At 38.0% G+C, this 25,273-nt stretch overlaps 1 protein-coding gene across 5 annotated transcripts in view; it reads right to left on the reverse strand.

Annotated features, from left to right (window-relative positions):
* The window catches only part of lrp1bb (low density lipoprotein receptor-related protein 1Bb), a 248,639-nt gene that overhangs the window by 56,815 nt on the left and 166,551 nt on the right, over positions 1-25,273 (reverse strand). For all 5 annotated transcript variants that reach the window (XM_057335506.1, XM_057335505.1, XM_057335504.1 and 2 more), the window contains 14 exons: positions 25,002-25,151; positions 19,564-19,704; positions 17,774-17,899; positions 17,480-17,611; positions 15,204-15,338; positions 14,561-14,690; positions 12,332-12,458; positions 11,927-12,078; positions 11,501-11,625; positions 10,342-10,713; positions 6,340-6,529; positions 5,035-5,239; positions 1,850-2,042; positions 435-560 (listed from right to left, as the gene is read on the reverse strand). In XM_057335506.1, coding sequence (XP_057191489.1) covers positions 435-560; positions 1,850-2,042; positions 5,035-5,239; positions 6,340-6,529; positions 10,342-10,713; positions 11,501-11,625; positions 11,927-12,078; positions 12,332-12,458; positions 14,561-14,690; positions 15,204-15,338; positions 17,480-17,611; positions 17,774-17,899; positions 19,564-19,704; positions 25,002-25,151 — 2,304 coding nt within the window. The remainder of the gene's footprint in view (positions 1-434; positions 561-1,849; positions 2,043-5,034; positions 5,240-6,339; positions 6,530-10,341; positions 10,714-11,500; positions 11,626-11,926; positions 12,079-12,331; positions 12,459-14,560; positions 14,691-15,203; positions 15,339-17,479; positions 17,612-17,773; positions 17,900-19,563; positions 19,705-25,001; positions 25,152-25,273) is intronic.

Here is a 25,273-nt window from a genome sequence, read left to right on the forward strand (position 1 = left end):
TGCTTCCCTCTTTAATGCAAGTTAATACATTTTTTGCTTGATCCAAATCCTTACAACAAACTATCACTCATTTAACAAATGGTGTGGCGTGTTTCTTCAAACCGTATCTGTAAATATGAGCAACATTTTTAACTGTGGCAGGCACTTTTATCCAAAGTTAATTACATTACTGAATTCTGTTCAATCTACACTTTTCAGTTATCAGTATATATGCATTCCCTGGGATCTAACCCATTGCCTTTGTGCTGCTAGCGTAATGCTCTACCAGTTGAGCTACAGGAACAACTCATTAAAAATAACTAATAATAACTAAATGCTGGACAAACTGAAGTAAACCTCTCATAATTTCATGACTTTCAAGTGCATTCTGGGCTAGAGAGAGTCCCTGACAGACTGAGGAAGCACGGCCCTATGGCTATGACGGCGACACTTACACACACATCTGTTGTCATCGAGCAGTATCCGCTCTCCTCGGCAGCTGCAGTTGACTGTGCCATCTGGAGTAAGGAGACACAGGTCACCACATCCACCATTCAGAATCCTGCATGGAGATAGCTCACCTGTGAAACAGAGGGACACGGGACACCAAGTACAGGCAGTGTTTAGGATAAAAACAAGCTAAAAAACATTGTTAAACAACAAGAACTCAGGGAAGAGTCACTCCAAAGTCTTTGAAGCGTGCTATCTTATAAACTTGGGAACAAAGCCTGAATTGGTTTCTTAAAAAGAGCTGACTAATAAAATGCACTAAAATATACTGACAATGCAGTGGCTCATTAGGAGCTTATTCATTGAATTTCCTGGAGCTCCTACAAAGTGCAATTCCTAAGCAAAAAAGTTGTTCAAAATGTAAAAACTGCACTATTTCTTACCTGTGTTGAGCTGTGAAAATTACAGCAACGATAACTTAAAGTGATAGTTCACCTCTTGTCTTTTTAAACCTGTATGACTTTCTTTCTTATGCAGAACACAAAAGAAGATATTTTGAGGAATGTTGGTAACCAAACAAAGGCTTTTGTGTCCGTACAACAGAAGATAATGGGTACCGAGGTTGTCATGCAGGTTTGAAAGACAAGAGGGTGAGTAAATGATACATTTTCGTTTTTGGCCCGTGACCATTGCCATTATACATGTGCATTAAAGAGGATAACCAATCAAATGTTAAATGAACTGTAGATAAAGTAAGTGGGTGCTATTTCCTTACATATAAAACAAATCAAGACTGTCTGGAAATTGTATGAATTCAGACATTCGTACCTCCAGGGTTCTAAAAAGCCTCCACACCTACGAAGAGTCTTCAGCATCTCTAATTCACAGTGTTATGACTCAACAGACGTACTGTATGGTAATGAATCACAACAGCAAAGGTTGTGTGTTAACTTGGCACAGGGTAAGATAAAAGTGCAGGAAAGAAAGATTTCTGTTCTTAAGAAGTTCACACTTTGTTGAACACAACAGCAGACGACCGCAAATCTGTCTTTGAAAGAAACGCATCTCGCGTTGCAGACTGATCATGTTCTCTCTGTAAAAATTGTTAAGGAGAAGTCGGCGGCACTCATACAGCATGATCAAGCAAATGTAAGGCAAGAATCTGGGAGGAACAGTCAGGAGCCTCTTAAACTAATTTCCCAATGTCCCACTTTTCATATTGGCGACAGTTCAGAGCTCCCCTGCGTCTTCCGTATGTTTTTTAAATAAATTATTTCTCGGGATTTGTTTGGTTGGTTGCTAAATAAGTAATTCCTACTATTCCTTAGAAAACAAAAAGCAGCACTGCCGGTAAAAGCTCAGCTGTGAAATGAACGTTTGATAAACAGATACAGAATGTTTTGGAGTCCAAAATACTTACAGTTATTGGTGTCTTTGGCAACTGCAATAATTCCCATTGGCTGGTGAGGAATATCAGCTCGGAGAACTTTAGTATCTCCTCCGGTGAACTTGTTGGTACGTAGCACAGCCCGACGGGTCCAGTCAGACCAAAAAATGTAGTTTCCATGGATAGCAAGTCCAAAATATGTGCCAGGTCCTGATCTTACAATAACCTAAGAACAAACAAACAGATATCAGTTTATGAAGAATTAAATATAGAAGGCAGAAAAACAATATCAGCCCACTATTCGTTTTGAGTCCCTTTAATGGGAAAGATGTATGACTTTTTTCTTCTGTGGAATACAAAAGATATTTTGAGAAATGTGGTTTTATGTCCATACAATGGAAGTCAATGGGGTTCAATGTTGTTCGGTTACCAACATTCTTCAAATATATTTTGTGGTCTGCAGAAGATTTCCACAGGTTTGCACTGACATAAGGGTGAGTAAAGATAAAATCATTTTCAATTTTGGGTGAACTATCCCTTTAAGGTAAGTCAGGTCACTTAGTGGCCCTATTGCCTCTAGGTAGCCGTTTTCAATACCAGCAAAAGTCATCCAAGCACACTTGCTATCCACATAAATGAAAAAAAATTAAAATGTAAAAATGTTTTACAAACATGTCATCAATCCGCAAATAAAATCTGACAACAATGGTATCATAAAATTTGCACCTTTAAAGTACCAGTGAAATTAAATATGACAATGACTATTTTTTTCATGAAATATTGCAGCGTTTATTGTAAATAGTTTATCAATGTGTGTCATTCCCTTTTTTTAAATCGTGTGCCCTCATAAAGCACTGCCGTATTTGAATTACTATCCATCTTAAATGACAGAAATGTATGTTAGACGGCATGGGTGGAGCATCCGTTAACTCCTCCTCTTCAACTGTCAGTCTGCTGCCAGTTCCATTTAAAAATGCAACGGCTGTTTTAATACATCCAATCAAATCGCAGAGAAAGACGAAAGCCACGCGCACTATTTTTCACATTCAAAATTCCATTTCACTTGGAAATGCGTCACAATACGGAAGTAAAAACGATCGCATCTTCCGGTTCACGGGGACTTTAACTCCATTGTGATTCCTCCCATTAATCTTTCTAAAAGTGATCCATCTCTTCCCTCCAGTATACACGTACTATGTTTAAAGCCACCTGCTCAACGCACATGAATATCTAACGCAGGAGCAAACCAATCACTTACAATTATTAAACGAGGGCTAAAAACACACTCTGAAGACCAATGGAAAGTCTCTATGAGGGGCTTAAAACTAATGTGTAGGCATAGGACATCCGCTCCAAAGAATCCCCCAGCAACCAGTTTAGCCCAGATCCTGTGAGTGTTAATGTATGTGTCACGGTGACGGACACAGATATACATCACGCGACTCCTTCAGGGAGTTACCGGGCTGTGGGGCGGGGAGATGTCCCACGGCTCAGGAGACCCAGCCATTAACAGGTACACGCATGTATCCGTGATCGCATTAGCCCTGCCACCACGGTGGGAAAAAAATAGGACAGGTGTTGATTAAGAGAGCCCAGCTTGAGCAAACAACAACTGGAGATCTCAGAGTGGGGAGCGATGAGGAGCGCGCCAGATGGTTTTTGATGGAGCATATTGATTCTGAATTAAATTTAGGGGTGCAAGCGTTCTGCTCCAATACTAATTATCTGTGTTTATCTGATCAAAAAGATGTTGACTAGAGTTTTGGGCGGACAACTAAACAGTAGCTACATGTGTTTGTCCACAGTTGTGATGAGCTATTGTGAAACCCTGAACGAGTAACAATCCTCTTTGCGCAGATAGTTTAATGTAAATGATGGCGCCGACAGTGCAACAGATTGGCTCCCATACGTTCAGTGATGTAACTGCGTGAGACAGCCTAACCATGCGTACGGTTGAGCTTGGATTCAGCGTCACCACACAATCCCCTTCCATAACACCAGTTGGGAGACTCAAACAGTCTTGCCAACAGTCATGTTGATTTAGTTTTGCTTAATTCTTCACAGTTTAATTGGCTAGTTGATAAGCAGCCCAGTAGGAGCCTCGAAATAAGCTTTCATTACCACTAGTGCTCTTAATTGGGGGGTTGAAGAACTCTCATGAACTCTTTGGTGTGACGCTTTAAAGTGGATAATTCATTACAATTAAGTTGATCTTGAGAAGGGTCAACAGATTTGGCATGAGTGGGAGCTAATAACTCCAAAGGGTGGCCCGTCCTTTGGGTGGTCATCAAGTCATTATCATCAAGATGAGGTGACCCGGTGAAACGGCCAATTGAGGTTTACGTTTCAGAAATAGTGCAGGAAGTGCTTCAGTCCTGCATGCTACGATGATCACAAGTATTTTATTAAAAACATCATCATAGAATTCATCATATGAATTGTGATAAACAAACAAGCAGAGAAGTAAGGGAACAAGATCAAACCGATAACAAAAGCAAAGCAAAACGTTTCAAGACATAAAGTATCTTGTCTTGTTTTCCAGTAAAAATATTTGTTAAAGCCAACACGAAATCAAAATAACAATTATTATTTGTTATGGAATATTACAGTGTTTGTTTTAAATGATTTATACTTAAGATTTACTTGAGGCAAAACTGTGTAATAAATCTTATCCTTGTTGTCTAGTATTAAGTACAGTTAAAGCATAAAACAAGATGGGGTAAGATACATTTTGTGAAAACAAAAATGTCATCACATGCAATTTTGCTGTTCAAATAATTGATAATATGTAAGTGTGTGAAATGATTTCAGAGCTTCATTAAAAAAACAACCAAATGATAAGTCTTTAGCCCTTTGTGCCCCTTTGTCTAAATAATCATTATTTTGGTGTACTCGTTTGTTTTGAATTTGCTTATCCGTTTGTCTCAATTTTTGCCGCTTTGACTGTTTTTATTTTAGTTATTAATTTTTTGTTTGTTTGTTTGTGTTCACCCTTATGGTAGTGCAATGAGCAATATAAAACAGACATGAAAATAAGTAAATAAATCTTTTTAAGGATGTGTACTGTTGATATGTTTACCAGAAAACAAGAAAAAAAGACTTTCAGCAAACATACTCATGTGTTCAGGAAAATGTCACAAGGAAAAAAATTGAATCTGATTTTCATTTCCTAGAATCCCTCAAAACATCTTGGAATTGAAAAAATGCCTCATACTCACATGTCTCTGGGAGCCGTCATATTCACATCGTTCAATCTTGCCCAGGGTGCCATCGGAGAAATACAGCTTCTCTGCTTTATGGTCAATGGTGAGACCGTTAGGAGTGAATACATCCGTGCTAATGATGACTTTCATATTGTTCCCTGCAAGAGTGGAGCGCATGATACTGGGCCGCTGCTCGTTCCAATTGGTCCAGAACACGAGGCTACAAATACATTAAGGCAAGAGAATGAAATGGATTTTACAGACAACACTATTGAGACAGACTAATTCAATACCGTCACCTGTTTTAATACACCCACTGTATGGCATGGGGGAATTTCATCGATTTCATAAATAATAGTAGAAGGAGAGGCCCTTAGGACCTCTTTGACGTTTCCTTTAAAAAAATCCTTTCACAGTCCACGTCCACGGGCTAATTGAAAATTAGTGATACATGCTGACATTCTGTGCCGATGAATCATTTTACGTTAGATTGTAATTAACAGCAGTCTTTAGTCCATTTGAAAAAGCGCCAGATAACCAAGTAAGCATATTCCCTCTAAGGGTGAGAGTTTAATGTAGTCGGTGAACTCAAGGTTGGCACATCTTTCTGAATATCAATATCTCACACAGGGATATATAGGTGCATATACTCTGAATGGCTAGACCAGGAATAAAAATATTCTATCCACAACTAATTTCGCTCGGTGCCCTGCGCATCCGAAGAGGTCAGACTAATTAAAATGTTTTCCTTCTTTTTTTGATTGACATCGGCATATGTTTTAAGATTTCTAGCGTGTGGCGAATCAATTGCGCTCGATTTTAAAAGTCAATACATTTCCTCCTGGCATAAAAATCTATGTTGTTTTACATTTCACGTCAACAAAAAAGATTTTTCTACAGATAACGGCCGCAAAAGCGCTATACACTAGAGGCACGGTTTAGCGTGAAGGGAAACAAATTTCGGTTTTCACAGTTACTAAAGCGTTGCTATGAGATATCAAGAGACATTCAAATTAAGGCATACATCAAATACATTTGTTCACTTTTTTCAGTTCAACTAGTAAAGCATTGGGTTAGAAATGCCAAAAATGTTGTTTTGATCTTAGGGAACACATGTACAATTCATAAATATAAATAAAGATAAAAGAAATTCATTGCATACGACTGAATTTTAGCTCGGAATACAATTTTTGGCATGACAGCATGGTCTTTTTAAAAGCACTCGATGTAAGTGGTTCAGTATTGCTTCACAGTCCTCTTCAGAGAGAAAGGAAGTACCAACAACTTCATATACCCAACAGACCAATTACATTCACTCACTTTTGACATTCATCTAAGGCCAAAACGTGGGGGTGGTCATCCTCAGACATAGTGACAACGGCCTGCCTGGTAAAGGCTCCATGTCGGCTCTGGTCTACTGTGTGTCTGCTGATGCTTGAGGTGGTGGAGCTTGTCCAGTAGATTGTATCCCAGGCACGATGGTAAGCCAAACCCTCAACTGAACCCACACCTAGAAAAAACAAAACGCATTGCAATGTAAATCTGTACAGGACAAAATTAGCCTATGCAGGACTCTTAAATTTCCCACAGATTTCTGCAGAATTCCAAAGAGCTTTTCAACATAATTTATGCTATATCATTAAAACAAATCAGTTTAAAAGCTATCAATTTCAGCTATTGATCAACAGTATAGTACTCTTAAATCATATTTATATCCATTCAGCAAAATCTCTCCCTAAATATGCCCAGACAAGGCAAAAAAGTCAACAGATTTAACTTGTAGCAGTGATGGTTTATCATGATAATATATTTTTATATATAGACCATTTATACAGTAGATATAGACCATTTACATTTTTATATAGACCAATTTGAAATCACTGGTCTAGAAGCACTTCCTGTTTCAGTTCACATCAGTCTACACATCAGTCTTATTTGTTTAACATTAACTCAGTTCTAAATATTCTGTTGGTTGTATTTTGTTCTAACATTTGTTTGTGAGAAAACTGAAACAGGAAGTGCTTCTAGACCAGTGTTTTCATTCTGTAAAATGGTCTTTGTAACACATTACTCAATGATTATTATATTCGTGTCCCATATCCCATAGACATGATATAATAATGAAAAGATTATGAATAACTATTTTATTTCCAAATAAAATGGTCATGAAATGCTTTTGTGTCTTATGACAAAATGTAATATGACAACTAATCTTGAGACATGCAGGAACCAACAAGCTTTGTCATTTTTCGACACGCCACCCATACGTAAATGATTGCCAACATTTGAATCGAGCTGAATTTGCTTAAATTACTAACCATTTTTTCTCACAAATTTGTTGTTTCACTTTAAAGGACACGTATTAACCCCCTGGAGTCATTTGGCATTTTGAGTATTTTCATTTAAAAAAATGTGGCAGAATTAAAATTTTTGAGTGAACTATTGAGTGAACGCATAATATAAAATATAGGTCTCTGAGGATAAAAGATGCTTCTCTGTGAAACATTTGAGAGAAGACCGGTCTATGGGAGTCCATCACTAATTAATCATTCACAATAGAAAGTGGCTGACAGATTGCCTCTGCAGAAAGTTGTTGGAGAGGCCAGGGAGTAATTAACAGGGGATGTATGACTTCATTAGGAAAATATGGATTATTAACATCCTCACCCGCTCCCACTGACAGGATGTGAAGCATGCGTGTGTGTTAGCATGCGTGTCTAAGTGTGCGGTTAAGGTGTCTGAGATTGGCTTTCATCTCTAGAAGAGAAAGTGCAGCTCAAGTGTGGAGACGCCATTAAAAACCTGTAGCTGAAACATCTCTGCTTCACTCGGATGGGGATCTCATGTTCAAACGAATAGAGGTGTAGGAAAACTTTGTGAATGTTACAGTGCGGTAGACGTGTCGGTTGAGTGTTAGGGAAGTGTAGGCTGAATTTTTTTTTAATTCCATGCAAATGTCAACCTTAAAGAGATACTTCACTCAAAAATTAAAATTCTGTCATCATTTTTTATCAAAGGTTTTCACCATCGATAGGTCAGATGTCAATATTTGGTGGTTAAAAAACTTTTTCAAGTTTTTAAAGTTCCAATGTGTATTTTTTTTGGAGGATCTATTGACAGAAATGCAATATAATACACATAACTATGTCTTCTGAGGTGTATAAATACATGTTTTTTCATTTTTTATTACCTTAGAATGAGAATGAAATTACAATTTCTCTCTACATACACTGCAGGTCTCCTTGGAATTCGCCATGTTGTTTTTACAGTAACCCTGAATGGACAAACTGCTCGCGTTTCGTAAATACGTTATCCCCTTCAGCAAAGAAGCAAAAACGTGACCACATCTTTGACCAGTGTCAGCCACCGTAATGCTTCGAAAGGGAGTGGTGTAGTGAGCCAGTGGTTGCAATTCTCAACCTCACTGTTAGATGCCGCGGACCTTCAAAGCATATAGCTTACCACAGTCAAGTAAGTGAATCGGCACATCCATAACGGTCCATATTATTCATAAATGGGCCCATAAAATTTAAAAACTATTTTGTCATCTATAAAGAGCCTTTCCTTCTCCATTTGATGGATATTATTGATTCTGGTTTGTATATTTTAATTCACAGAAATTCTACAAAGTATGTCGTCTCTAAAAAACCATCTGTCTTTTTTGTCACATCCATAACGGACAATTTCTTTTCTCAAAACAGAAAACTTATATACTTACATATATAAAACTTATAAACAGATGATTCAAAATATTGGTAAAAATACATTTATTCATATTTATAAATTTAGATTTCAAGTTTTGACTGAAAATGTCACATTTGTAACGCTGGAATTGCCCAAATGTGTCAAAAATATCAAACCATCTCTTAGTAACAGCACAGCTAATTTAAACTCAGACATCAATTTTATAAACTAATACTGTATTTTGCATTATCAACTAATCATACATTACATTTCATTTCAAGTCATTTTATTTATTTTTAATTTATGAATGTTTACTGGGTACTTTATGCATACTGGATAATGCTTACATATCAAAATTCAAATTTCATACATCACATTTTCAAATATCATGAAATATGACTGATATTAGTATCATTTATAACGGTTTTGGTTATTGTGACAACCCCACAATATGTGTAATCATTGTAGCGTTACGGCAGCACATATAAAACTATGTTCAGCTATTATCCATGACTGTGTCTGAAGCTTCAGTATCTTATCAAGCAGTATCTGAAGGTAGAAATGAATTTTGTATATGCATTTTTTTTTACTGATGATTGATTTCACCCTTTTCTACTGAGGAATGAGTTCTGACGTTATTAAATATTTGCTTGGTTATCTCTAAAGCTCACTATAATTAATTCTAGATTACCAGACGTGATGTTCTGGTGCCTTGGAAGCCTGTCTGAAACCTTTCCTTAAGAAACTACGTTCATGCAAAAACACTGCACTGACAAGGCAGAAAAGTAGAGCCCTCGTCTCACTGAAATAATCTATATCAATAACAAAATAAAGTACCATTTGAACCCAAATAATGACGGTATGGATTTTGAAAATACAATGCGAACTACACAAACATCTGAAATTATGCACGCGTGTGTTTTCTATGCATGGCTACAATGAAAAGAAAAAAACACAAGCACAATTGGCTCATTACATCGTAACTGGATAATGCACAGTCGTTAGTCATATTAGGTTTTCATTGTGGACCACCACCAGACACTTCTATCGATCGCGGCAGAAGTGCCTGCCGTATGCAGCGTACAAGGAGAAATCAATAATCATATTCTGAACTTTCCAACAGCAGTGACAGGCAGGATCTTGACAAATATCACCCCCTTTCCATTCATATTTCTGTTACAGTTTGCGGACGGCGGAAATGAGACGAGCGATTTTAATCCATCAAAGGTGGGGGACACGGAGAAAGATGCAGTGTTTGAAACATCTTTTTTGACAGTTAAATTGGTCCCATTTAGTGGAGGAAAAATGAAGGTAGCTATTATAACACTTTTACTAGATGTTGGATGCATCGAACCCTGTACATCACGAGCATCGCCACTTAAGGTTTTCAGCAAATGGCCTTTTACAAATAGCTGCTAAGAGACTGGAATGGTTCTGGCGGCAGAACATTTAACAACACGCGGGCAACCACGATGAGTCTGCATCAGACGCCGACAGGCCTAAAAAAAAAACCAACCGGATCTGTAGAAACAAGCATTTTTGCACATCTTTCATGGCAGAGAACGATTATCAAGAAGTTTTTACTATGGAAACCAGCAACGCATGAAAGTGCCTAGAACAAAGATGAGCTAGACTCACCGTCAACTACGACTTGTCTTCCCGACCAATCATCGTTGATCATCTGAATGTTCCCGAAGTGGATGTCGCTGAAGAAGATGCGGTTGTGATTCGAGGTCTCCTGACGATAGTCGAAGGCCAGGGCGATGACGTTCTTGAAGTAGTCCGGGTTCTCGAACGGCTGGAGGGGGGAGTTGAGATCGCTCTCGTCTGACAGGTGGATGCTTTTCAAGATGGTTCTTTCGGAGTAGAGAAGATAGCCCTCGTATCTCTGGCAGGCGAAGCCGTCTTCGGCCAAGTAGCCATGAGCGCAGGAACACGTTCTTCTACCGCTTCCCAGGTGAAAACAGAGCTGCTGACAGCCTCCGTTACTTCTTGCGCAAGGGTTAGTTCCTGCATGACAATCACACAAAAACAGCGCTGGATAAGCTGATATTGGCGATACTGTTGTGCAACTTGTAACTTAAAGTCAATGGTTTTGGTAAATAGATAAAGAGATCAGTGTGTTTACTGTCTACTGAGTGTGTATACTGTATATTAAAGCATAAAACCTGTGAGCAAAATATTTTCAAATTGTCATTTATCAATACGTTTTTGCATGTAGTTTTTTTTTAAAATTGAATAACTAAGTGACACTACAGTACATCTTATCTGAGAGTTACGAAAAATGTATATTATTAAATACTGTATATTATTAAATTTATAATAATGTATTTTATTGTATAATAATTGTATTAAATAAACAATTTGTTAAAATTGATTTAACATCAATTTTATTAAATAAACAGTTTGTTGTGCCGTGTAACTTTGACACGTTTAAGTTTAGCCAAGTAATGGTTCTTCAACTGGTGACCCAAAATAATACTGGCTAGACATACCTTTATGCTTTAACTTGCCAGCTAATGTAATTTACTTGTTATTTCTTTTGCTTGTTATCAGAAATGCGGATGTGTACCGGAAGTTTAGTTTGGACCACAAAAGCGCACATGTGCAGTAAGGTTTTTTTATGTTGTTGCTTTGAAACCGACTATAAAAAGGAGTTTATTGCGTGTCTTATGATTAGTAAATGACAACCAATATTAATGAACTTGCAGAACCCAAGCGTTTTTTGTTTAACTAAACAATATTTAAAAAAAGAAACCATATGTGGCATTAAAATAAAGAAAATTGAAACCTCAACCTTTCTCCCGGCCTCTGTTAAACACTTTCACGTCCTTCAGGTTGACGCCCAGACCACTTCTCATTGTGACTGCGTCGCTGGCATCGTTCTTGAATCCGCGTCGGATGGAACCGTTGGCGTGAGCTCTGCCACAGACAGCACAGTGAGAAACTCTGACATCATCAGCATAATCGTGGCAGTTATCTAATTAAAACCAGCAGGGCTCATCGGAATTCACAAGAAAGCTGCTTTAGCCGCCAAGTTGGAGAAACGTCACCTTGCCAGTGGCTCACAGGACACCCTATTTACATAAGGCCGGCGAACGACAGAACGGTACGGCAGGTCTCATAATAACCTTGCTCGCAAGGGGTTAATCCTTTGAGACCGTAGCAGCTGGCACCGCGGGCCACTTTGGAGAGCGTAGCACTTAGTAAAATAATAAATTACCTGTCAGACCAGTAGATGTAAGCCCCGAACACGGCCACAGAGAACAGGTCCACATTGGCGGCTGACAGTACAATCTCTCGGCCCTCCCCGGTTTCAAGGTTGATTCTCTCGATCTTGTCGGTCCTGGCGTCGCACCAGTATAATCTATTTTCCTAGAAACCAATTTGAAAATGTACATCAGCAGATCTTCCTTTGAGCGGCTCCATTTTATCAGCATCAGAGGAAGAGAGATGGCAAGTCGAGCGACTGCTCGGAGAGAGCAGAGGAGCAATGTGGAATCACAACACCTTAACAGTTAGACGACTCGGGTGTTGGAGGGCGACTGTCCGGCAAGGTTTAGCGCCATCAGTAGTCACAGCAGGACAGTGGCCCTCCAGAACCGGAGCTGAACAGCCGCTGCCTTACCTCATAGTCGATGGTGATTCCATTCGGCCAGGCGATACCAGAACTGACCAGCGTCACCTGGTCTGAACCGTCCAGTCGTGCACGACCTATGCAAGGATTTTTCCCCCACTCGGTCCAGAATAAGTAACTGTATATAAAAATACCAGATTCAGATTACAAAGTTTTTTTAATAGTGGTTATAAGGGTGATTCTTTAATTTGGGATTCTTCTATAATAAATTCTTTAACAAAGCTATCGTTTTAGTTTTAAAATATACATTAGACTTTTTTGCATTATATTGTATATCTATAATTGCTTGAGTTGAAAAGCTCAATCTGATATTTAACTTTCAATCCGCAATAAATAAAAAAAACCTCTTAAATCATAAAACATTTAGTTTGCACTTAACTTTGCAAAGTGCAGTTTAAAGACGATTAAAGTTTAATCAAATGAAAGTTTTACATCATGATCTGAGAGCAGCTGTTTTGCTGCAATTGTAAAATTCATCAACCAAACTTTTTGGAGGATCTATTGACAGAACTGCAACATAATATACAAAACTATGTCTTCAGAGGTGTATAAAGACCTTACATAATGAAGCGTTATGTTTTTATTAACTTTATTTCCTCAAAAAAAAAAAAAAAAAACACTAACCCTCTCGCTTTCTCTCAACTGGTAGTGGTCTAGCTTTTGGTAAAACTAGTAACTTTGTATTGGCACCAATTGCACTATTGCTCCAGTATGACATATCGCTTATTGCTCCTTATACTCTCTGTAAGTCGCTTTGGATAAAAGCGTCTGCTAAATGACTAAATGTAAATGTAAACTTAGAATGAACTATTTCTATCTACATACACCACGGGTCCCCTTACATGGAATTCGCCATGTTGTTTCTACAGTAGCCCTAAACGGACAAACTGCTCTACAGAGCGCGTATCATAAATACGTAATCTCCTTCGGCAAAGAAGCAACATCTTTGTTCTGTGACAGCCACCATAGTGCTTCAAAAGGGAAGAAGGAGGACTGGAGCGAGCCATTGGTTGCAATGCACCAACTCACAGCTAGATGCTGCTTAATTTCATACACTGGACCTTCAACTGACTGTTATCTGTATGTTGTTTAACTTAACTTATTTGCCAAGAAATTCACAGTAACAGCAATAAACACTATCATTTTTAATATCACACCAAAATTCACTTTAGGGTCGATTAAGGCCAAGATCTTTTTTTGTGCCAAACAATAAAGGTGCACCAAAAGGTTCTTCACGGCATTGCCTAAAGAACCATTCAATCAAAGAGTATTAAAGGATCCATCTTAATCTTACCTTGATTTAGTCTAAAGAACCCTTTTTCACAAAAAATAACCTTTTGTAAAGCAGTGTTGATGTTTAAGGTTCATATGGCATCGCTTTAGCACCTCAATGGCAGATTAAAGCAATTGTAAAGCTGCTTTGAACATGAAAACGACTTGACATTTAAAAATGTTTAGATGGAAAAAAGTTTGACAAAGTTTTATTCCTCAAAATATCAGACAGTCCAAAGTGCCCCTAACTGAAGAATCCTCCCTAAATGTTGTCCCACCACCAAGAAAATGTCATTCAAAGTTTGATAACCCCCGATGAGGAAGAGACAGCTTTTATAGCCTCAGGCTTGAATGGAAAGCTGTTTTTCTGGATGCCTGGGATTTAGAGGCTACACACTCCTGATTCTGTCTGCTGCTATCTGATAATGGTAGACGAAATACAACATCTCGTATGCCTGACGCGTGTCTACTAGCGGCATGATTCTAATTCCAGGGTGTAAACATCAAATTGAAGGCAAATGCAGACAAATCTGTCAAGAACTGAGACACTTCATTCTGACCCCATTTACAGAAACAATCCTATAATGGGGCACAAGAACTACAAAATGGGTCTGTGGTTTAATGGAGACACATATCTGCTGGCCTTAAATTCTTAATTTGGCTCATTAGCCGAGGCGAAGACGTTTTAAAAGGCAATTTTGCCGGCGAAACAGCAACAGTCAGATCACGAATTGTATTTGACCTTCAAGGGTTGAAGTGGCATTCTGGTTTCTCTCCCTGGAGCTCATCCTATTATCTGCTCTAATGCATGTGTGTAGTTCCCTAAAATTTGCTCAGTAATTTGCAAAATTACTGATTTTCCAAGGATCTATATTGAGTACAGAATAGCAGACGAGGCTGAAATTGATCTGTTGCCTCTGAGGTCTCACAAGCATCTCTGTCACGTACCCTCTCTGTGGATGCACTGCAATGGCCCTTGGCTGATCCAAACCCTCTGAAATCACCACAGACCGGTATAGACCGTTCAGACGAGCGATTTCAATGAGGTTCAGACCGTGATCTGTCCAGTAAAGGTTACCTGGTGAAATAGGCATCGTTTTGTTATGGTAATCACATAATGTAAAGCTTTGAAGATGTGATGCGAGCCATGACATTTATTAAGCCAGTATACAGTAATGTGCAAAAAGCAAAGTGTTTCAAAAAGTAAGTGTTTAGTGTTTCTAAATTAGAGAATTATAAAAATAAGGAGATCGGCAGCAGATGGTTCCTACAGAGCCCTGATCTCAACATCAAGTTGGACTGGGGATACATGGGGAAAATTGAGACAACCTAAACCCTTAGAAGAACTTTGATAAATTCTCTACAATGCTACTGACAACAATTTTTTGTGCATCTACAGTAACTAGAGATATTTTAAATAACCAAATACTGATTTTTCTTTTATATATTCTATATATTTTATATGTTCATACAGTATATTCAAAGTTTTATTTAAAACATCCTCATCTTACATGAGTTTACCATTGCCTAAACGTTTTGTCTAGTATTGTCCATATAACAAAATGCAATGTAAATAATGTTTGTGTCTAACCAGCAATCCAGTCGACTGCAATGCCCTCTACTCTGTTGATTCCGGTGGTGATAACATCCTCTCTCCATGTCTGATCTCTCTTGGCTCTGGAGATACGGTTTAAGCCCATGTCTGTCCAGTAAACTGTGTCATTGCCTGTATAAAGTTGGAATTTTATGAAAAGCAAAGTTTATAAACCGATTTTGTGTGAGACAAGTAGTAGAATCATACAAAAATGTAGCATGGCCATTTCTGCTGTTACTATGATACAACTTGGGAATTTGGTATTAGCAACTGCTACAAAAAAATTGAAAATAAAAGAAAACAACTTTGACAAAGATCCCATTTTAATTTACTTCATTTTATGTTTACAATAATCACAAATATAATAGTAACTTTAGCATTATGATAGAAACTACACTCATCCTGAAAAACAACACTGTGTAGTAAACAAATCAATTGTGATTAATATAATCACTGGTTGAAAGATTGTTTTGACAGACGCAGGTTCTAAATAAAGCTCATATATTCTTCTCTACGCCTGAATGTAGCAAGAGTAGTTGTGTTTATTTGCACCCTCCTGTTAACACTGAATTCACACTCGGCTAACGGATCTTACATGTGACAGCAGCCAGCTGGAAGGCTCTCATCTGTTTCATGCTTCAACAAGCTGCCTCTTAATAACATGCAAATTGTATGCATGTGTAATCAGCTGTCATAGGCTGAGGAGGGCTGGGGTTTTCTTTACCTGAGATGAGCGGATGCTGAATGTTCACACAGAAACTCTCTGAACATCTGCCTCTATACCTCTCTTGCTTAGCTCAGCAATTCTGCCTTGTTTCCCCAGCCACACAGTGTGTAAAAAATGACCTGTCCGGCTAATTAATTTTAGTTGGTGCTTAAGTAATATTTCACAGTACTTATATTTATTTTTAACAACACTAATAATAAAAAATAAACATAAGATGATGCTAACAGTTTTAACAATAATTTATTACATTTATTTATAATTATTATAGTAATTCTTATTTTTCATAGTAGTGGCATAAGTATAGTATTATTAATATTTAATAGTAGTATTGCTAATGTATATAATATTATTAGTATATTACTAGTAGTAGTATGGTGTTCTGTAGTTAGGGGTGTCACAATATACCAGTATTGACAATAATTAGTTTGGCAACAGTTTAACATTTTGCCTTATGAACCACAAGTGGTTAAACTTGTACTTTAAGTGAGATTTTTTGCAAAAAAAGAAAAACACAAAATAAATAAAATTAAAGATGAATTTGACTGATTATTACATTTATTTAAATGTCATGGTTATTGCAATAATATCCACTGAATCTTTTGAATAGGCATTTGATTGTGTTTAGTGTGATAAGCATTAATTTTATATTATATATTATTGTTAGTAGTGATATCGTAAAATACTCATTATTATTAATATTAATAATAGCATTACTATAGCTATTATTATTTGATGATTATATATAATTAATTGATATGTAATCAATTAAAGGGGTCATATGGCGGAAGTACGTGTCTTTGGTGTGTTATAAGTTGCCCGTGCATGCATTAGACACGTAAAATTGCACAAATGAAAGTGTGGGAACAAAGACGCATTCTATCTAAAAGCGAATGCTCAACCAGACTTGCCTGAAACGCCTCGTGTAACCACACCCCGGCGAATCTACGTAACTTAGCAACATGATTTGACTAAGACCGCCCAAATCTACACGTAGTTAAGGTAGGCGGACATGCTTATGTGTTTGCATGTGAACATGTTTATGGAAATGTCTCAAACCATTGACTGTTGAATGATAATTTGGTGCCATCACATGTGAACTGGGCCTCCTTGACACTCACTTTATTTATACTGTGAAACGCTTCCCCCCCAACACAGGTTGGATAATCTGCATCAAACTGCTGTCATATCAACCTCTTCTGCAGAATGAATAATGCATGGTACAAAAAATCCCCTTGAACACAAAGCGACTGGCGAATATCTATAGTACTGTACTGGTTCATGGCTCTCAAGGTTTAAGTAACTCAGCCTCACAAGATATGTTTAACCAATCTTATCTCTTCTATACAAAATCTGTCAGTCTAGTCAGGTTTGAAACCGTGGAACTAATATGAGACCATTGCTGCGACAGGAAACAACATTTAAAAACCTCAACTGCAGTGAAAACATGTGTTGCTTATCTTTCTTGTAAACACACAGCAAATTCAGAGAGACCTTCTACACGCTGGAGAACAGAGTGGAAGATAGCAAAGAACTGCAGTGTTTGTACCTGCATGAAAGTCTACGCCAACAGCAAACAAGGCACCGCTGATGGGCATCAGGGTCTCGGCATGGTCACCGGGATCCAGTGAGATCCCTCGTATCCCCTCATGAAAAGAGTACATCAGAAAGGAACTCAGACCTGTGACACACACAACAAAAAGCAAGAGGCGATAAAAAAGGAAAAGTCAAGCTGTGTTCTTTGGGCACATTTCACAAAACAAGCAGCTAAACAAAAAGTGAAGTGAACTGTTGCAGTGGAGAATAAATAAATCATGACAACTGGTTGGGGGCAGTAACCTACCTTCACATGACAGACGGTCACTACGCAGGTTGTAACCAATGGTACAGGCACAGGTGCGAGTGTTTTCAGATGTGGGCAGACAGAGCTGCGAACATCCACCATTGTTTAACTGACAGGCGTTCCTACCTGAGAGACAATGCAAGAGACATGGTAAAGAAATCATTGTGTTTTAGCTTCCTACTGTATCTAATGACTCACAAGATAATTATTCAATATGTAAAATCGTAAAAAAAGAGATAGTTCACCAAAAAATGTAATCCTTTCATCCTTTACTCCGCTTTATGTCATTCCAAACCTGTATGACTTACTTTATTCTGCAGAACACAAAAGAAGATATTCTGAACAACGCTGGTAACCAAATAACCCCGGACACCATTGACTTCCATGGTATGGACACAAAACCACATTTTTCAAAATATCTTCTTTTGTGTTTCACAGAAGAAAGAGTCACATACAGGTTTTGAACCACATAAGAATGAATAAATGATGACCGTATTATTTATCGATTTATTTTATTATTATATTTATTTTGGGGTGAAATAAGAACTTTCGAAATGCTGTCAAAGTTCGACAAAATGTTCCTTTATAGCAAATATGAGTAAAGAAATTTTAATTGCTAGCAATGATCTTTTAAGCAAACACACGGAATCTGTAAATGCAAAAAATGCAAGAAAAATGCAAATAAAAACCTTCAGTTGATTGCATCTGGACTTATGAGTCATATAGAGAATGTGAAGATGACGTCACGCCCTATGTTGCATGTTGCAGTGGCGTCGCCATCTTGGTAGGATCATTCTACACTGTTATTATTGTTTTTATATGTACCGTTACGTGTTTTGATTGATATATGGAGAAATCGAAAGTGAAAGAACCATGGGCTTTTCCTGAACGACTGTGCGTAATGCTCTTGCAGTTTTTGACACAGCAAGACCGCCTTACCATAGTTATATTTCCTAATCAAACAAGAAAAACAAAACACTGCATTGGACGCACTAGCAACGATCCTCCCAAGATGGCGCAACATTCAATGTGGCGTGACGTCGATTAACAAGCTTTATAGCTGTCTTTCTGGCTAAACTAATGCATTAAAATCTACATTTGAGATTGTATCTGTACTGACTAGTATGTCTTATGTTTTCACATAGGAAAGCAATACATTAACATGTTCGGCCTTGGACGCTTATGCCAAATGTCTCTTCTTATTATGAAGGCTTTCCTGTCAAGTCTGAACGACTTCATATTCTTCATGTAACTTAAGACTTCCTCTCATCTTAATTGTATAAATGTAAGTGCAGTGAAACTGCATGACTTTGTATTAGCACAAGAGCTCTAGGGGAACTCCTGCTTACCCATCAATGACAGTAATAAGACAGGTCTGAACTATGAATAGAGATGCTAATTGCCGCTGGAGAAATTCAGAGTCTGGATAGATTTACATTTGAAGTGGTTTAATGGACATTCCTTATTCAAGCTACTGTATAGCATTGATGGATCTGCCATTAGTGTGAATTATTCGACAAAACCCACAAAACTAAAATCACATTATCTGAATCTCTATGAAATGACGGGGGAATATGCTTGAGATATTATGTTAAATAAAGTTAGAGATCAAAAACAATATAAAGAGCAAAATGAACTACATTCATGCATTTGGCAGACAATGTTATTCAAAGTGACAGATTCACGGTATACATTTTTTGATGTGTGTGTGTCACTGGGACATCAAAGGATTTTTATCTTCTTCAACAACCTCCATTGGTCAGTCTTTTGGGCGGTAACTTGGATCGTACCTTTCTGCCCGTCTCTGTCGTACACCTTCATATGCACCACTCCACTTGTCTTATTGCGCAGCACTGCTGGGTTGCGGCCATCTCGTTTGGCAACGGTCCCCAGCTGAGCCAGATCCTCATCTGCCCACCACAGTTTGCCACCTGGAAAAACAGATGAATTATTTATTTCCCAAAGTTACACAAACAGCAGGCCTGACTGCCAATGGAGGCACATGCCATTATCATTTGTTTGTCCTTTTTGTACCACATGTACATAATCCGTTGGTGCTGTGCTCTTATTTGCTGCCAAAACCGCGCTGCGCTACAACACGCGGGTGGGCGAGGGAGGGAGAGAGAAAAGTAAAGAGATAGGACTTGAGCATTATGCATGTTCTCTTCCCAGTGTGAGTCAATGAGGCAGAGCTTTGGGCAACCTGGCTACGTGCCCTGGCCGAAGACAAGGGCTCTCCATTCAGAAAGCCATCAGAGTGCATCTACTGCCACAGAGATGCTGCAGCTACCAACCCCCTTGTGTTTTTTCTACTCCGTAAGACCGAGCGTGCAACAAAAGGCCTTAGAGATTGTCCTTGGCACGCTGCCTAGACTATATCTGTGCACTGCAGAAATACAGGATGGCTGGAAACGGTGGTAGCTGTGACAGCCGTAAATGAAACACATATTTATGTTTGTTAAAAGCAAAAATGGCTGGAATGAATTCAATGGAAGGATGGAAGAAAATGATCAACAAATGTGTACTGTTAAATCATACAGTAGCAGGAATAATGTAGGAATACTTATAATAAAGGGCTGTTCACACTATGGATGATGACAATTACAGTATATAAAAATATAATTGGTTGTAAATTTAAAAGAGTAATGAAACAATAACGATAAAGGGGAATAATACCATTCTGTTGGGAACACTTTCAGGCATTTTTTCTTTGCTATGGTCACTGATCAGGTTCTTGAATATCGTTTAACCCCTGCTGATGTTCTCTTTCACAATGTCCAGGATGTCTTGATACTGATACTGACTAATACCTCTTATAAGTAGTTAATATGGTTAAAAAAAAATAAAAATAAACAAATACATTATTATTATTATTATATACTGTATATATGTATTTATTTTTATTAATTATTATTATTATTTGTACATTTATTAATATATACATTCATGTACATCTATATATTAATACATTGTATGTTTCATGTACAATGCAAGAGCAAATAGTTTACAATGCATTAAAGGGATAGTTCAATCAAACATTTTCGTACAAAACCTGTATGTGACAAAAGATATATTGAGAAATGTCTCTGTGGTTTTGTGCCCATATAACAGAAATTAATAGGAGCCAATATTGTTCGGTCACCAAAATTCTTCTAAATATCTTTTGTGTTCTGCAGAAGAAAGAAAGTCATACAGGTTTGTAATAACATGATGGTGAGTATATGAACACATTTTCATATTTAGGGGAACTATCCCTTTAAATCCTCATTTATAAAGCAGAGACAAATGCTAGTGCTATTTAAAAGCCTCCAAGTTGCCTCTTGTGTTCAGGCCAGCTGTGCAGAAATAACATCCTACACAGAGCCGCCAAAAGAGTGTTTGGCATTTGAGATTGCTTGCTTAGGTCATCACTTCAGTCAATATTAATCTTTACTCATCCACTGTGAGACACATCAGTGATTGCCTCTAGGTGTAATGTCCCCCTAAACTGTTTGATCACAGCCAAGCACGGGTCTTAGGGTGCCAAAGCCTGCTAAACAACATCTTGCAGTTCCCTGGGTGGTCACATCCCATTACAGGTTGTTCCACGAGCATGAGACTTCCTGTCAGTGAAATTGCTTTCATTTCAGTCATCATGTTTTTCAATTACAATTTCACGGTCTAATAACTAATGTGACTTTGATGCGAGGCAGCCATTGGATTTCTTCAATAAAGAGGCTGCATTTATCAAACATTCCGTGTCACCATCGACCGCCTGATCATCTGTTTCTGCCAAGTACATTTTCCCTACATATAAGTAGTGATATCGGGTGTGCACCACCACATGCTTTTGTGGATGCACACTGCACGCGGGGTGACTGATTTTACCGTGTCAGGTGGCTGAAACTGTGTCAGGTTTTTTTTTACAGCAACCAAAGCAAATTTATGGGGACACCAACAGGGTTAACCTCTGCAAATCCCCTCATTTATGCTGGTTGTGCCGAGGGGAAGATAGCAGAGATACAAACAGAAGAAGATGTAAATCAAAAGGTGGCAAGATTCCATTTAAAGGGATAGTTCACCCAAAAATGAAAATGCTGGCATCATTTACTCACCCTCATGTTATTTCAAACCTGTATGACTTTCTTTCTGCAGAACACAAAATAAGATATTTTGAAGAATGTTGGTATGAGAAAAACGGCAGTACCCATTGACTTGCATTGGTTTTGTGTCCATACAATAGAAGTGAATGGGTACCGCAATTGTTCGGTTACGAATATTTTTCAAAATATCTTCCTTTGTGATCTGCAGAAGAAAGAAAGCCGTGGTTTGATATGGGAAGAGGGTGAGTAAATGATGACAGAATTTTCCATTTTGGGTTTAAGACTCCGTTTAATAATTTTGATTATTCACTTCACTTGACAGAAGGTTTGTTTCAATCAGTATCTTAAAAACGTTTTAATGAATGAAATGGCAAATTATTATAATTGCGTCCATGTATTATTATGATTATTTCTTGTATAAAATATGCAGGTAGTCAACAGGAGCCAAGCATGGATAGTAACTTCTCCAATATATACAAAAAAACCTTAAATGACATTTCTGACAGAATGATCAGATTGTGTTACCAAACTACAAGATTTGATTTGGTAAAACCGTAGTTTTCACTAAAAGAACTGAAAGAATAGTATACATTGATTTTTTTCAGTTTCTACGCCGAATCGAACTCTTTGATCTCTGATATTCTCATATTCAGCATATTAATATATACCGTTCCTTCAGATCTCGGTGGGTAACCTGCATGACAATGAGCCGTATGCATGATGATAACAGACTGCCCATATTTGAAAGAACCGTGCTGTTTTGTGTACTTGGAAGGGATGACAGTCTTATCATAAAGAGTACGGATGCAGAAGCGAGGTGCCTTCCTTATCACAGAGATAACATCAATTACAGCAAGACTTTCATCTTTCGCCTTGTTTTCTATCACTATGTACACTGAATATAGAAGATCTGATAAATTGCGTTATCAGGCCTAAAGTAAATGCATTTCCAGAACAAAAAAGCGAATGATCTCTTTGTGTTGTTAGATGGTTCAAATTCAAAGAGGTAACAAATTCCTGAATAAAATTCAGACTGCCACCTGCTACACACCAGTTCAAAGATCTATAGGACCCTTCGCCCACCTACATGCTTATCCAATCACATTTTGTTATACAGCTCTGGGGTGGTGTTTCTTGGTACAACACATAAAACAGCCAAAATTGACCAAAAAGTTCATTTCCTTCTTCAACTGTAATAACCAACCAACCAACTGCTGCATTTCTGTATTGATTTGTTGTACTTGGACGTATTCGAGTCATATCCTATTACACGTCTCCAAGTAAAAGACACAGTAAGCATATTCGTTCTGAAAACATATCTTAATTTGATCTCTTCCGGTTTGTTATGCTATAAATGAGAAACATAACCGTCCACCGAACAGACTCAGATGTTCTCACAGCAGTAATGGAAAGCATTCCCTCCGTGGAACAAAAGCTTATTAATTGTGATAGATAGCTCCTGCCGAATGCATCATTCTGCTGTTTTGCTGTACCATGCTACTTCTTTGAAAGTAAGCCATTAGTCTTTGTGGCACACCGCATTCTGCTCCCAATTTAATAATGACACAAACTTTGTTTAATTAAAAGAGCGTGTCACCACTTTGTACAAATTGCATTTGTTTTTGGGCTCATCATGGCCGCTCTAAAATAGAACGTGACTACAGAGGCTTTCCGAAGATTAATACCTTTGTAGCACGTAGACGGTGCGATCAGTTAAAAACTAGGGTTTAGGGAAATAAATACTTGCTAATGAATGATTTACGGGCATGAGTTTCCAGACAGGCAGGAGCAATTTCATGCAACAGATTGTGTGCGAGACAACATGTCAGACACAATCGAAAACGAGAGAAAGTCATATTTTTAGGCAAAACCTGAGGCGCACGCAGAGAAATCGACTGATACAAAAAGTCAAGACACACAGCGACAGACCTTGCTGCTTTTATTTGCTATAGGGTGAAAGAAAGGTTACGCAACTCCTGAAGCTGCCAACACGACTGTGTTTCTCTGCAAAAATACTTTTAAATCCCTAGAATTACAGCTTTTGGGCAATAGTTAGAGATGTAATTTCAGTCCTAAAGAACCACTTAAAGAGGGTGATTAAAAAAATGTGTTGTATCAAATGAATGTCTTCCCACACAGTCTTCTTTATCTTGCTAAATCAATCATGCCAACTTTTCCACTTTTTACCACCAAGACGTATGTTTACGCTCCTCGGGGGCACCTAAATTTGGTCCTGTTCTTATTGCATGATGGGAAAAAGCTGTTTCCTGGGGCTAAATGGAAATGGTTAACTCCATTGTGACATAATGGATCGAGTTTGCGTTTGTTTCGAACTGCTGAAGCATCGCAGCGGTAATCTCACAGTGCCAGAATAGAATGTTGGCACAAAGTCTGGACTCGGGCTGGGTGGCATGATGGTATATAATGTTCAAAAAGTGATTCTGGAATACCACTCATACTGTGGTAGGTAAAATATTAGGAAGAGATATAGTAGTAGGACATATTTCTTATAGCCTGGCCCGAAGGTAACTTCCGTCAGTGTTTGTTGATCGATCTGGCTAGTGGCTAAAAATATAACTTTTTTTATTATAATTTAAATGAATATTAATTTCTATTACTATTTTATTGCATAACCATTGTATTAAATAACTAATTTGTTGAGATGTATTGCATATTAATTGTATTAAATAAACTATTTGGTGAATGGGTCGTGTAACTTTGTCGTATTTAAGTTTAGCCAAGTAACAGTTCTACTAATACTGGCTAGTCATACTTTAACTTGTTAGCTAATGTCATTCACTTGTCATTTCTTTTGCTTGTTTTCAGAAATAATCTACAGGGTCTCTATTTTTTGCGGATGTGTACCGGAAGTTAAGTTTTGGCCACAAAAGCGTGCATCCGCAGTAACGTTTGTTTATGTTGTTGCTTTGAAACCGCCTATAAATATGCACCTTACTGTGAAAGTCACCAGCAAGTGTTTATATGAATACACAAATTGCATTCATGCAGACCATATATCAGCCATATGCTGTCAAATAAAAAGCACTGTGAGAGACCTTTAGTGACCCACCTTTGTTGAAATGGTGGTTAACCCTTGACTTAAGCCTCACTTACGAGGAGGTCATTAGACAGAATTAGTCACTTACCCATGACTGCTAGAGCTGTGGCTTTAGTTAAGTCCCTCTTCATGCTCTCAATGACCTCGAAGCCACTACCGTCCAGATTACACCTGTTGATAGTGCCATTGGCAGAACTGACCCAATATATCTTGCCTGCTGGAAAGTCAATTGAGAGCCCTGAGGGAACAAAAGGCACATTAGTCCGTTATTAGATGTTTTGTGTAGTGCTAGTATGGGAATTTGCAGAGGAAGCCCTTGTTGCTCAGAGGTTGCTACTGTATATCATAGTTCATGAGACT

Source organism: Triplophysa rosa, linkage group LG6, assembly GCF_024868665.1.
Source record: "Triplophysa rosa linkage group LG6, Trosa_1v2, whole genome shotgun sequence".
NCBI lineage: Eukaryota > Metazoa > Chordata > Actinopteri > Cypriniformes > Nemacheilidae > Triplophysa > Triplophysa rosa.